This window comes from Trichosurus vulpecula, chromosome 7 (genome assembly GCF_011100635.1).
Source record: "Trichosurus vulpecula isolate mTriVul1 chromosome 7, mTriVul1.pri, whole genome shotgun sequence".
NCBI lineage: Eukaryota > Metazoa > Chordata > Mammalia > Diprotodontia > Phalangeridae > Trichosurus > Trichosurus vulpecula.
The window spans coordinates 258,767,578-258,783,303 of NC_050579.1; the positions used below are offsets into that span (position 1 = coordinate 258,767,578).

Here is a 15,726-nt window from a genome sequence, read left to right on the forward strand (position 1 = left end):
TATTTCACATTTATCCCTGTATTGTACACGCTGTATCTCCTCAGTAGCTCTTTCAGGATAGGGATAATTTTGTTTCTTTCTTGGCACCCACATACTTAAATGCTTACTGAACTGAATTAAACTGAATAGCCAATAGCAAATTCTGAAAAGAGGAGCTATGGAATGGTATTGAGTACGGCAGTGAAACCTTACCTGTCCCTCCCTCCAAAATATTAAACATATTTCAGTATGTTTGTGGCATTAGAAAATCAAACCAGACAATCCCTACCCACTTCTGATGATTCATTGTGATAGAAATAATACCATTCAAAGGACCCTAAAAACCAATGTTAAAAACTACAAAGTCCTAGGGGCAGAAAGTTAGTGATCTAAGGACACAGATGTTCATCATGACTGCCAACTGAAAGTAGGGGATTCATTGGGAGGAGAGGTGGAGAGAAATGAAAGGGGTAAAAACAAAAGTTGAAACTAAAAAAAAAAAAACACACGGGATTCAGAAGAGAAAGGCAGATTTGGAAGTAAACAGTTCCCTAAAAAGATGTTATCTAAGATTCTGATTTCTGGACCAGGTCAATTTTGCTTGCATCTTGTAAACTGTATGGAAACTTTTTTCCACTTTTAGCATTAGGCAGTGAACTGTTTCCTGAAACAATACCAAAATTAGTATCTTTTTTTTCCCAAAATTGACCTTTAATATGGAAGGCCAGCAATCAAATTCAAAATGATAGCAAACTGATTTAGAATAAATTCTAACATCATTATAAACTTAGGTTTAATTGAATACTTTAGACTGACAAAACTTTTCCAAAAAATATCTCAGATTATGAATTCCCTAAGCTATTTTTTTAACCAAGTTTAACAGTGTCTATGTGTGTCAAAGAAATAATAACATAATACATTTTTAGTTTAATTGTCTTGTCTACCTCTGTGTATGTCAGGCAGACTCTTCCAAGAAAAAAAAAAGAACAGAGAAGATAATCTAATCATAGGTAATCTACATAAAAGGGAAAAAAAGAGAGATCTAAGGCAACATTCTTGTTGGTGCTGACTCCTTAAAGAACAGACTGCATACCATGAAATAGTGCCAACAGTTCTAGAACAGGAGTCACAGCTTAGAATTGTAATCAATTCAAGCCATGCATTAAGGCATAGCTGATAACTTTTTAAAAAGTGGAATTCCAAGCAGGGAGCACTATAGAAGTCCATATAAATTTAACACAATAAACAAAGGCTCCCTATATATAAACAGTATACCCAAACAGAATAATTTTTTAAGCAAAGCTATGCCAGCATACTGACTACAAAATATTTAGTAAAGACTTAAACTAGAAAATTAAAATTACAAGTAGAAGTTTGGAGGCCTTCCTCACACTGTAAAAAAATCTGGGTGGCCCAGATTGCTCTTTCCAAAGAGTATTTTTCTTCCCCCCTGCCCTTAAAATACTGTAAAGGGCACTGAAATATTTGCATGGATACATCTGGTGTGTTGACACAGCTCTTAGCAGTAACTCCTTCAAAAGGGTGATCTTTTCCTTCAGATTCTGCAACAAAGCTCGGATTGTGACAGTAAGCTGAAAAGTAAAGAGCACATTTAATTATTCTAGTCTTAAAATGTACAACAGATTACAAAAAATCATTTTAATTCTGTTATATATATGATTTTACCAAGGAAAGAAAAAAAAGTTTCTGTCTCAGAAATGGTAGTAACATGCTGCCTTTTATAAACAAAGAAAAGTCTTTTAATACATCATCAGAAAAATATGCATTTTGAATTGTTTATTAATAAAAATGTTAAACAACATAAGGTCAAGCACAGATGGAGACCTCCCCCCAAGCTGAAATAGATTATGGTCAGATAAGGGGATTTCAGAACTCCTGAACATAGATATAGTATATTTGTGGGTGATGACAAGATTGAGGGTATGACCATCTTTGTTTGCAGCTGAGGTTGGACAGTACATGGGAGATGAATAGGCTGAGGAACAGAGTGTCTAGGATATTTGAGGGAGTCATTTTTCTAGCCTAAGTAGCCTAAGAGAGACAGACAGACAGACAGGTCTATGGAAACTGAGGATGGGGAACCAAACTAGGATTACAAACTTACAGAACTCAGATCAGAGAGAGCAACAATCAGATTTTTCCCTGAATGAGATCTCTTTGGAAGCACTGAAAGCTTTCCCTGAGATCCTGAAACAATAGAAGATTCAACACCCCAAGAAAGCAGCAACAGGACCAGCTCACACTTTCTCTCCAAAGTATGCAGAGCTTAGTACTAACATAAAATCCAAAGTTACAAAGTAGGCTAGAAGAATGAGCAAGCCAAAAAAGAATCCCGGAGCAGCAGACACTCAGAATACACACTCAAAAATACAGAATGATCCTACAAGCAAGTGTACAAGAGGAAAAATGGGGGACAGAAATGAGAGTAATGCAAGAAAATTATGAAAAGCGAATTAACAGCTTGATAAAAGAGACACAAAAATGCTGAATAAAATTATACCTTAAAAAAAGAATTGGCCAAATGGAAAAAGAGGTACAAAAATATACTGAAGAAAAGAATTCCTTAAAAATTAGAATTGGGCAAGTGGAAGATAATGACTCCATGAGACATCAAGAAACAATCACCAAAAAGAATCAGAAGAATGAAAAAAAATAGAAAATTTGAAATATCTCATCAGAAAAACAACTGACCTGGAAAACGGATCAAGGAGTGTTAGTTAAAGAATTACTGGGCTATCAGAAAGCCATCATCAAAAAAAGAGCCTAGACATCATATTTCAAGAAATTATCACGGAAAACTGCCCCAGTATGTTAGAACCATAGGGCAAAATAGAAATTGAAAGAATCTACTGATGACCTCCTGAAAAAGGTCCCAAAATCAAAACTCCCAAGAATATTATAGCCAAATTCCAGAGCTCCCCAGTCAGAGAGAAAATATTGCAAGCAGTCAAAAAGAAACCACTCAAAATCCACAGTCAGGATCACATAAGATTTAGCAGTTTTCACATGAAAGGAATGGAAAGCTTCAAATATGGTATTTCAGAAGGCAAAAGAGCTAGAATTATAACCAAAAATAATCTACCCAGTAAAACTGGGGGGTGTATCAGTAAGGCATGTTATAAGGCGGAATTGGATATTTAATGAAATAGAGGATGAAATTGAAGCATTCCTCACAGAACTGAATAGAAAATCTGAGATTCACATGTAAGACTCAAGAAAGAGAAATCACAAGGGCCTTAATAAAGTTAAATTATTTACATTCTCATGAGAAGATGACACATGCAATTTCTAAGAACATTATTAGGACAATTAGAAGGATTCTAAATAGAGGGTTCAGATGTGAGTCAATTATGTTGGGAAAATCTCAAAAAATGGAAAAAGAAGAATGAGCTGGGAGAAAAGGAGGAAGGGAAAGGAAGAAGAGGGAAATTTTTCTCACATAAAAGAGGACTACAAGGAAGAGCTTTTACATTGGAGAAGAAATGGGGGGAGGAGGCGGTGGTCAATGCTTGAACTTCACTCATCAGAATTGGTTCAAAGGTGGGGGAATACATATACACACTCACTTGGATATAGAAATCTATCTTACCAAACAAGGAAGTAAAAGAGGAAGATGATAAAGGGGACTGGGGAGTGGACAAATAAAGGATTAAGGGAGGCAGTAGGCAATGCTTGACCCTCGCTCTCATCTAAATTAGTTCAAAGAGAGAAAAAAAAATATATATATATACACACACACATACTCATATGGGTACAGAAATCTATCTTACCCAACAGGGAAGCAAGAGGGGAAGGGGATAAGAGAAAGTGAGGGGTGATAAAAGGGAGGGCAGATAAAGGAAGGGAATGGTCAGAAGCAAAACAGACTCTAAAAGAGTGACAATAAAAAGAGAGAAGGATAAACAGAGGAAAATAGGATGGAGGGAAATGCACAGTTAGTAATCATAACTGTGAATGTGAATGTGAAACAGAAACAGAATGGATTAGAAGCTAGAATCCAGCAATACTTTGTTTACAAGAAACACATGAAACAGAGAGATACACATAGCATTAAAATAAAGGACTAGAGCAAAATCTGTTACGCTTCACTTGAGGTAAAAAAGTCAGGGGTAGTGATGATGATCTTGGACAAAGCAAAAGCAAAACCAGACCTAACTAAAAGAGATAATAAAGGAAACTACAGTTTGCTTAAAAAAAAAAAAAAAGTACCATAGAGAAGGAAGTAATACCAATACTAAATATATATGCACAAAATGGCATAGTTTCCAAACTCTTAAAGGAAAAGTTACATGACTCATAGGAGGAAACAGAAAAACAATAGAGGTGGGGGACCTCAACTTTCCCCTCTCAGAGCTAGATAAATCTACCATAAAAAAAAATAAGAAAGAAGGAAATGAACTGAATCTTAGAAAAGCCAGATACGACAGACTTCTGGGGAAAACTGAATGAGTGGTGTAAAGGACTGCCCTGCAGCACTAAGGGCCCCACTGAGATTATGTAACAAAATTTTAGTAGACCCAGGCAGCATGGTTTTATGACTTTCTCCAGCTTTGTGCAGCAGCATGTGAATAGGAGTGAAATGGGAGTAATCCAAGGCTGAGGCTTGGAAGAGCCAAGGATTGATGAGAGGATTAGGGGGCAGGATTAAGTTCTTCTGGAAAGAAGAACTGGTTTGCCAAGGAGTCAAAATGGGGAAAGGAAGGGAGTATAGTGACAAACTAGTAAAGAACTGAAAGGTAGATGGAATCAAGATCACAATGACGATGAAGAACAAGGTTTGGGATTGAAAGGCAGAGACTGATGTGAAATGACAACAGACTATTTGAGAGTTCACAAACAGGGAAGTGATATATTTGTGGGTGACAGCAAAATCAAAGGTGTGAATATCTCTGTCATGGTGTGTAGCTGGCAAGTGGGTAGGTTGAGGAACCAGGAAATCAGGATGTTTGAGGGAGCATAAATATGTATATTGAAGTCCCCTAGGATATAAGCAGGAGTTGAAGAGGAAGAAGGCCTATGAGCCTTGGTCACAGATTTGTGACCAAGGGCAAGTAACTTAATCTGAGCCTGTTTCCTTATCTATACAATGAGGATTAAAAAAAAAAGGACACACCTACTTGACACAGTTGTTATGTAACTCCAATCTGTTAATGCTGAAAACCCTGCACACTTGAAACATTCTGTTACAAACGTTAGTCGTTGTTGCTATCACTATTATTATTATTCGTACTGAAATATAAAAAAGATCTAGAGAAAGGCCTCCTGCAGGTCCTCTATGAAAGACCTATGGAGAACGAAAATCCCATAGGATAGGAAAGCAAGGAAAGGTTGTCATGTGCACCCACATCAGAGGGAATACCCACATCAATGAGGTTCATTAAAGCACTGAAAATACAGAGCTTGGATACTTAGCTTCCAAGATGAAAGATTTTTTTTTCAGACTTCCAACACTAAAACAAAGGAGATTAGATAATTTACCACTGCTATTACCTTGGTTGTACTTTCACCATTTCTTTCACACAGGTTGCGCTGTTGGATTTTCTCAGCAATTTCTTGTGCAATATGACAAGTAGAATCATAAGCAGACAACCTTTATCAAAATTAAGTGAAGAAAAATGATTTCAGACTCTTAAAGAAAATTTCTTTATTTTCCAATTTTAAATATCCAGATTTATTTTCTAGCATTAATGAAATATAAACAAGTTACAGATGGAAAAGAGTATCAAAAAGCACTTAAGGAATCCTCTAATCAAAGCTCCAATCAAAGTATGTTAGGGGAAAAAGGAACTTAGAAGGGGAGGGAGGAGATAAGTGTTTACACCTAATATGTGCCAGGCACAGTCCTAAGCACTTTACAAATATTATCTCATTTAACCCAATAGAAAACTAAGTGTGGCTATAATCATTTGTTCATTCAACAAACATTTAAGCCTATGATATGAAAGCTACTACTAAACTAGAAATTCTGGGAAATAGAAAAATGGGTAAGACCAAAAATGCAGCATGGTACAAAAAAAAAAAAAATAGTGGATTTAGAGTGAGAGGACAAAGGTTTGAATACCACCTCTTTTACTTATCTGTGACCTGCAACAGATAAGTCACTTAACCTGGGAGCCTGAGTTTTCTAATCTGTAAAATGAAGGGGTCAGACTAGATGACCAATAAAGGCAATCAATGGGCATTTAAGTGCCAGCTATGTACCGGCACTGTGCAGGTGCTGAGAATACAAATACAATGAAACAATCCCTACTACCAAGGAGCTTATATCCAAACAGGGCAGGAAATAAGTACATATTTAAGAATATGCTGAATAAATATAAAGAATAAATACAAAGTAGTTAAACACAACGTAGTTTGGGAGAAAGAGCATTGGCAACTGAGAGATTAGGAAAGCTTCATACAAAAGATAAAGTTTAACCCGAATCTTAAAAGAAAGAACTCTATGAGGTATAGGTAAAAACGGACATGTAAAATGGTCAATGAAAAGATAGGGAAATAGGAAATAGATGCCATGTATGAAGAATAGAAAGAGGCTAGTTTGGCTGGATTCAAGAGTTCAGGAAAGGCATTCCTAGTCCATTCAGACTGCAAAAATAGGTGGGAATGAGGTTGTAAAGGGTTGTGAAAACTAAACAAAGGAATTTATATTTTAAGCAAGCAGCAATAAGGAGTCAGTAAAATTTATTGAGTAAAGGAGTGGCATGGTCAGATCTGAACTTAAGGAAAATTATTTTGGCAGCAGTATATAGAATGGAATTCAATGGTGAAAGACTTAAGGCAGGGATATGCTTCCTAAGACTTCACATGTATAATGGTATCACAGTGCTTTCCTTCTCAATAGGTGGGGGAGGGACCAGAGGGACAGATTATTTGGGAAGTGAAAATTTTAAAAGTGAATAATAAAAAATAAGTGAGCTAAAAAACATGTTTTAAAGACTTAAGGCTGGGCCTGGGGGGGGGCGGAGCCAAGATGGCGGCTGGTAAGCAGGGACTAGAGTGAGCTCCGTACAGAGTCCCTTCAAAAACCTATAAAAAATGGCTCTGAACCATTTCTAGAACGGCAGAACCCACAGAACAGCAGAGGGAAGCAGGGCTCCAACCCAGGACAGCCTGGATGGTCTCTGGGTGAGGTCTATTCCACACGGAGCTGGGAGCTGGGAGCTGGGAACAGAGTGGAGTAGAGCCCACCCTGAGCGGCGTGGAACAACCAAACTTGGAGTCGGGCAGATGGGGCCCCTAGCGCCCTGAATATGTGAGCTGCGGCAGTTACCAGACCCCGTGACTCACAAACACCAAAGACTGCAGAGAAGGTTAGTGGGAAAAGCTGCGGGAGTGGAAGGAGTTCCCCGTTCGGCTTCCAGCCCTGGGGGCAGTGGAGGTGGGGCAGCTACAGTTGCTGCTGCTTCCCGCCCCAGGCCCAAGTGCAACAGCCTGCTGAACCCCGGGCTGGGGGTTCTTGGGGAAGGAGTAGTGTGGGTCTGACAGAGCTGGCACCTCCCCCCCAAACGTGGAACATAGAACTCTGTAATCTACAAGCAGTCATACCCCACTGAAAAACTCAAGGGTCAAGTTAGTTGGTTGGGAATATGGCCAGGCAGCGAAAACGCGCTCAGATTCAGTCTCAGACTTTGGATTCTTTCTTTGGTAACAAAGAAGACCAAAACATACAGCCTAAAGAAGACAACAAAGTCATAGAGCCTACAACAAAAGCCTCCAAGAAAAACATGAACTGGCCCCAGGCCATAGAAGAACTCAAAAAGGATTTGGAAAAGCAAGTTAGAGAAGTAGAGGAAAAATTGGGAAGAGAAATGAGAAGGATGTGAGAAAACCATGAAAAACAAGTCAATGACTTGCTAAAGGAGACCCAAAAAAATACTGAAAAATACACTGAAGAAAACAACACCTTAAAAAACAGACTAACTCAAATGGCAAAAGAGCTCCAAAAAGCCAATGAGGAGAAGAATGCCTTGAAAGGCAGAATTAGCCAAATGGAAAAGGAGGTCCAAAAGACCACTGAAGAAAATACTACTTTAAAAATTAGATTGGAGCAAGTGGAAGCTAGTGACTTTATGAGAAATCAGGATATTATAAAACAGAACCAAAAAAATAAAAAAATGGAAGACAGTGTGAAATTTCTCCTTGGAAAAACCACTGACCTGGAAAATAGATCCAGGAGAGACAATTTAAAAATTATTGGACTACCTGAAAGCCATGATCAAAAAAAGAGCCTAGATACCATCTTTCAAGAAATTATCAAGGAGAACTGCCCTGATATTCTAGAGCCACAGGGCAAAATAGAAATTGAAAGAATCCATCGATCGCCCCCTCAAATAGATCCCAAAAAGAAATCTCCTAGGAATATTGTTGCCAAATTCCAGAGCTCCCAGATCAAGGAGAAAATACTGCAAGCAGCCAGAAAGAAACAATTTGAGTATTGTGGAAACACAATCAGAATAACCCAAGATCTGGCAGCTTCTACATTAAGAGATTGAAGGGCTTGGAATGCGATATTCCGGAGGTCAATGGAGCTAGGATTAAAACCTAGAATCACCTAGCCAGCAAAACTGAGTATCATGTTCCAAGGCAAAATATGGACTTTCAATAAAATAGAGGACTTTCAAGCTTTCTCAGTGAAAAGACCAGAACTGAATAGAAAATTTGACTTTCAAACACTAGAATCAAGAGAAGCATGAAAAGGTAATCAAGAAACAGAAACTGCAAGGGACTTACTAAAGTTGAACTGTTTTGTTTACATTCCTACATGGAAAGATGATGTGTATGATTCATGAGACCTCAGTATTAGGGTAGTTGAAGGGAATATGCATATATATGTTTATGTATATATATATATAAGTGAATTTGTATGTATGTATATATCTATGTGTATATGTATGTATGTGTATGTATGTGTATATATATATATATATATAAATATATATATGTAAAAGAGAGAGAGCAGACACAGGGTGAGTTGAAGATGAAGGGAAGATATCTAAAAGAAATAAAATGAAATTAAGGGATGAGAGAGCAACATACTGAGAGAGGGAGATAGGGAGAGATAGAATGGGGTGGATTATCTCGCATAAAGATGGCAAGAGGAAGCAGTTCTGTGGGAGGAGGGGAGAGGGAAGGTGAGGGGGGAATGAGTGAACCTTGCTCTCATCAGATTTGGCCTGAGGGGGAATACCATACATACTCAGTTGGGTATCTTACCCCACAGGAAAGAAGAGGGAGGAAATAAAATGGGGGGGGGGGATGATGGAGGGGAGGGCAGATGGGGGTGGAGGTAATCAAAACAAACACTTTGGAAAGGGGACAGGGTCAAGGGAGAAAATTCAATAAAGCGGGATGGGTTGGGAAGGAGCAAAATGTAGTTAGCCTTTCACAACATGAGTATTGTGGAAGGGGTATACATAATGATACATGTGTGGCCTAGGTTGAATTGCTCGACTTCTTAGGGAGGGTGGGTGGGAAGGGAAGAGGGGAGAGAATTTGGAACTCAAAGTTTTAAAATCAGATGTTCAAAAAAAAAAAAAGTTTTTGCATGCAACTAAAAAATAAGATACACAGGCAATGGGGCGTAGAAATTTATCTTGCCCTACAAGAAAGAAAGGGAAAAGGGGATGAGAGCGGAGGGGGGTGATAGAGAGGAGGGCTGACTGGGGATCAGGGCAACCAGAATATATGCCATCTTGGAGTGGGGGGGAGGGTAGAAATGGGGAGAAAATTTGTAATTCAAACTGTTGTGAAAATCAATGCTGAAAACCAAATATGTTAAATAAATAAATTTAAATTAAAAAAAAAAAGACTTAAGGCTGGAGAACTAATTAAGAGGCTAGTGCAACAATCTAGGCCAGAAGAGAGAGAGCCAGGTGAGGAGAGCTGTGTGAGTGGAAGGGAAGGATAATGTTGTGAAATTAGAAATGGCAAGATTTAGCAACTGACTGGATATGGGAGATGAGAATAAGGAGTTAAGGATAACTCTAAGATGTGAGCATAGTATACAGAGTACTAGTACCTTCATCAGAAAGAGGGAAGTGTGAAAGAGGGATAGGTTTGAAAGGAAAGATACTAAGTTATGTTTGGTACTGTTGTGTTTGAGATGTTTGGGGGGACATCCAGTTTCAACAATACAATGACCTAAGGCAATTCCAAAAGACTCATGATGGAAAATGCTATCCACATCCAGGGAAAGAACTGTGGAATCTGAATGCAGATGAAAGCAGACTATTTTCTCTTTTTTTGTCTTTTGTTTTTTCTTTCTCATGGTTTTTCCCTTTTGTTCTGATTCTTCTTTCACAACATGACTAATGTGGAAATATGTTTAATATGATTATAAATGTATAGCCTATATCAGCTTGCATGCTGTCTTAGGAAGGGGAGAGGGGAGGGAGAGGAAATAAATTTGGAACTCAAAATCTTATAAAAGTGAATGTTGAAAACTAAAAACAAATAAAAATAATTTTTTAAAAATGCAAGAGAGAGAGATGGGAGGAGAGGGGAGAAGAGGGGAGGGGAGCCTACACAGCCTCAGGGAACACTTGCAGTTAGAATGTATGATATAAATGATGAACTAACAAAGACTCTGGAGACATTGGAGAGGTAAAGGAAAACCAGGAGAGCAGGGACACAAAAACCTGGAGAAATATCCAGTAGTAAAGGGTGGTCAATAGTATCAAATTAAGGACTAAGAAGGATGAGTACTGAGAAAAGACTATTAGATTTGCCAGTTAAGAGATCATTGGTAACTTTAGGGAGGCAGAAATAAGGAAGAGGACATTCCTGTAGAAAGAATTGTAGGAACAAAGGCACAGAGTAGAAAAAGAGAGGAGGGTAGTGTAGGGGAGCAGGCCAGGAGGGGACCTTTCAGAGTATAGTAAATGTTCCAATTTGGCTCTAACAGAAACTGTCAGTTGAAATGTGGCCAGAAGAATAGGTTGGGTCCAGGTTAGTATTGAATGTCAGGCTAAAAAAGTTTTTAATTTTTTTAGTTGTCAACAAGATTGAAGATTTTTGAGCATAAAAATGTCATGCTGAGAAACAAGAAAATCAATCTGGCCATTAGAGGCAGCATGGCATAGTAAACAGTGGCTGGCCTTGGAGTCAAGGAGACCCAGATCCAAGTTCTACCTTGGATACATACTAGCTCTGTGATCCTGAACAAGTCACTTAACCTCAGTGTCTCAGGTAACTGTCTAAGATTTTTAAGTAATTAACAGTTTGCAACCTTCATTACTGGAGGTAGCTTCCATACCCAGAGTTCTTTACATAGTTGAAGTAACAGGTCTGAATTAATTTAAAAAAAAACCCTCTGGCTATTGTGCATAGGATGGACAAGGGAAAAAGAAACCAGTTGGGAGAACTACCACAATAATTGAGACAAGATATAATGACGACATGAACTGGGATGATGGGATAAGGACAGAGTGATCTGTCTGCAAATGTGGACAAAAATCCAAAGGATGTACCGATTGACTGGATAAGTAAAGTTGAGGTGGAAACAATGAGGTGAATTCATTTTTGGAGCCATAGGACTAGGTACAGATCTGAGTCACAGCATCATAGACCACGAAACCTGGAAGGGGTCTAGAGATCATCTAGATGAGCAGTGTCAAACTCGAATAGAAACCTGGGCCACTGCTGTGTGTAATAAGGGACTCTGTGGGCTATATATTGATTTAGTTTTAGAATGTAATATTAGCTATGTTTAATTGTATTTTTATTTTTTAAATATTTTTCTATTTTAATCTAGTCCTAGCTGCATGCAAAATTTATTGTGGGCTACAATAAAGCCTGTGGGTCATGTCTGACACCTCTGATCTATACCAATCTCCTTGTCCATATACAGGTGGATCAATGATGTATCAAAAAGCATTTATTGAGTACTCAGCACCATGCATGGGATTATGAGGTATAAAACATATAAATATAAAAATATAAACATAAAAATATAAATATAAAAAGGAATATAAAACATACCCCCTCCCTTCAATGTGCATAAACCTAGTAAGAAATTGGATTAATAACTGGGAGGAGAAAGGGAGAGGTAGAATGGGGTAAATTATCACATAAAAGAGGCAAGAAAAAGCTTTTACAGTGGAGGGGAAGAAGTGGGGAGGTGAGAGGGAACGAATGAACCTTACTCTCATCAGATTTGGTTTAAGGAGGGAATGACACTCAATTGGGTATGGAAATCTATCTTACCCTACAGGAAAGTAGGGAGGAAGGGGATGAGAGGGTGGGATGATAAAAAGGAGGGCAGAATGGGGGAAAGGGTAATCAGAAACAAACGCTTTTGAGGAGGGACAGGGCCAAAGGAGGGAATAGAATAAATGCGGGACAGGATAGGATGGAGGGAAATACAATGTCTTTCACAACATGAGTATTACAGAAGTGTTTTGCAAGACTATACGTGTATAACCTATATTGAATTGCTTGCTTTCTCAATAAGGGTGGGTGAGGAAGAAGAGAGAGACTGTGGAACTCAAAAGTTTTAAAAACAAATGTTAAAAATTGCTTTTACATCCAACTTGGAAATAAGATATACAGGCAATGGGATATAAACATCTATCTTGCCCTACAGGAAAATAGAAGGGAAGGGGATGGGGGTGGGGAATATTGAGGGGAGGGCAGATTGGGGGAAGGGGTAATTAGAATGCATGTTGTCTTCGGGTGTGGGAGAGGAGAGATGGGGAGAAAATATGGAACTCAAAATCTTATGGAAGTGAATGTTGAAAACTAAAAATTAATAAAAAGCAAAAAAAAAAACAAGATTGGACTAATACGTAAAAAAGAAAAGCAAACAATACATTTAAGAAAACTGAATTAAGTCATGACTTTTACTCTCAAGTCGGCCATGAGCAACATGACTTCAAGCAGGTCAATTCATTCCTCTGTGCCTGATTATACTGATCTATAAAATGAAGATGGTATTGATTGACCTCTAAAGCCCCTTTAAGCTCAAATATTGTATGATATTAAATTTTAAATTATAAACTATGTAGTACAGACTATAAATACTGCAAGATCAGTGACAGCAGCAGTAAGAGAAAGCTCCTTGAAGAAGTGGAATTTGAAAAAGTCTTTAAAGTTCTTGCCAAATGTAAAGAAACATGTATGCTCTCCCCTAGACCTGAATGGCCCTCCCCCTTCATCTCCACCTGACAGCCTAACTTTCCCTCAAGGACCTTCTTGAGTGCCAACAACTCAATGAAACTTGTCTTTAATCTCCACCATAGGAAACACTTTAAGGCAATCAATCAAGAAGCATTTAAATGCCTACAAAAGCAATTAATTTTTTTTTCAAGGCAGAGTATACATTAAAGTTAGGAGATACACACGTGCACATGCCATTATAAGTTCCAATGAGATACAAAGACAAAGGCAAAAAGTCTCTGGCCTCAGGGTGCTTACATTCTAAGGGGAGAGAACAGTAGGGGAAACAAAATAGACATACAGTATAGGTACATACAAAAATGGAAGCAGCTAGGTGGCTCGGTGGTTAAAGTGCTGGGCTTGGAGTCAGGAAGACTTGAGTTCAAATTCTACCTCAGATACTTACCAGCTGTGTGACCTTGGAGAAGTCACTTAACCTCTGTTTGCCTCAAACTACTAGAGAAGGATACATCAAACCACTCCACTTATCTGTCAAGAAAACCCAACCCCACGGACAGTATTGGTCTGCTAGGGTCCAAGGGGTTACAAAGTTGGATACAACTGAACAAATGAATGACACATATAAAACAGATACAAGTTAACCTTGGTAGGAAAGGCAATATGGAGCTGGGGAGAATAAGAAAGGAAGGCCTCTTGCAGAATGTAGCACTTAAGATAAATCTTCAAACAAGGGAGGCAGAGGCAAGGTGGGAACACATTTCAGGCATGGGGAATATCCAGTGTAAAGGCAGGGATGGAAAATGAATTGTGTGAGAACATCAAGGCCAGTCTGGCTGGACAACAGAGTGCATGGAAGTCATAATGTGTATATGATAAAGCTAAAAAGGGTAGAATGGAGCCAGATTGTGAAATCATGTGACATTTACTTATAAGAGATTGATCTGAGATTTATATGTGCAGATACTCCTTCCACGAGTATAGATCACAACCCCACTATACTCCAAATCTTGTTCATGTCTTTCTACAAGTTCTCTAGAAAAGCTATACAATATATTGGAAACGTTCCTGATAATATGCAGTTCCCCTCCTCTGGTAGAGAGTAAACTCTTTATCACTGGATGAAAAATCATACATGATGTTTGTGTTAGTAGCTTAGCATGTATTGGATAGAGAGCCAGACTTAGATGAATCAAATCAACATTTATTAAGTGCCTACTATGTGCCAGGCACTGTGCTGTAACAGTGAAACAGACAATCTCTACCCACAAGGAGTTTACATTCTAATGGGGAGACAAGTATATATATATAAAAATATATACAGCATAAATAAAAGTGAATACAAAATATATACAAAGTACTTAAATACAAGGTTGTTTGGGAGAAAAGATATTAATATTCAAGATCAGGAAAGACTTCATGCAGAAGATGGTACCTGAACTGTATCTTAAAAGAGCTGGACTTTGAAGCAGAGGTAAGAAGGGAGTATGTGGGACATACTCTAAGTATGTGGGACACCAGGGCAGTTACACAGAGTTGGAATTTGTTTAAAAATGAGTTCAATTCTGACTCAAATGTTTGAAGCTAGACACACCATTTAGCCTCTCAGCCTCAGTTTCCTCATCTGAAAAATGGAGACAGTAACAGAATCTACCTCCATAGGGGGTGAGGATTAAATGAAATAATAAATAATAAAGTGTTTTGTAAACCTTAAAGTACTATTTAAATATTAACTGTTACTATTATGTAGTTTGGAAGCTATATGATTCCTAGCACTTTCTACCCCTTTCATATCACTGAATATCTAAACTAGGGTCACACAAGACTGAGGGCCATTATGTACCTGTCCATTTCACAGGTTAGCATAGGCAAAAAAAAAAAAATTTCACTACCTGTGGGCCAATCCTTTTGTGATTAATCTCTCCATAGATAGGCTGGTCCTCAAATAACAGACACTGCTGTACAATGTCTTAATTACCCTTAATTAACTTAACCTAAATTTTTCTAGAGCTATTGTTTTCATCATTCCCTACCTAATTCCTCACGTAAGCTCTTCAATACATGAATATTGTTGTTTTTAAAATCTGTGTCTCCAGCGTCTTGGCTATATGGACTTGGTACGTCTGCTGAATTACATTTATTCATCTATCTTTTTTTTCTCCCTATGTTATATGTTTCTTAAGATCAGGGACCCAGTCTTATTTATCTTTCCATCTTGCCTTACAAATACTTAAAGACACTTAAAAACCTCCTTCTCTTTGCATCTACCTTCCTTTCCTATGGGCCATCACTCCTTCCTTACCTCACTTTTGAGGAGTCCTCTGTCCCCTTGCACAAAATAGGTGCTTAATGAATGTTTAATAGGTGTTTATTGAATGAATGAATGAGTACTTAGAAATGATCTCCCACTTACCCCATCTCCTCTGCAGTTTGTTAGGTTAGTGGAGTTAAATGTTCAAACTAGCCCTAGCCTCCTCTCATTTTTCCCCTACGGGCTTGCAAAAAGCAGACTCTTTTTAAGTCCCTGGAACAGAAATGGGATACCTCACAATCTTCATTCCCAGCCTTCTAGGTCTGGTATTCATCAGGAATTTCTGCTGTTCTAGGCCTATG

General features: G+C 38.2%; 1 protein-coding gene across 1 annotated transcript in view; it reads right to left on the reverse strand.

Annotated features, from left to right (window-relative positions):
- STX8 (syntaxin 8) overlaps nucleotides 1-15,726 on the reverse strand; it is a 279,229-nt gene that overhangs the window by 261,790 nt on the left and 1,713 nt on the right. Inside the window, 2 exon segments of the mRNA XM_036768392.1 lie at nucleotides 1,477-1,571; nucleotides 5,491-5,590. Of these exon segments, the coding sequence (XP_036624287.1) occupies nucleotides 1,477-1,571; nucleotides 5,491-5,590 (195 nt within the window).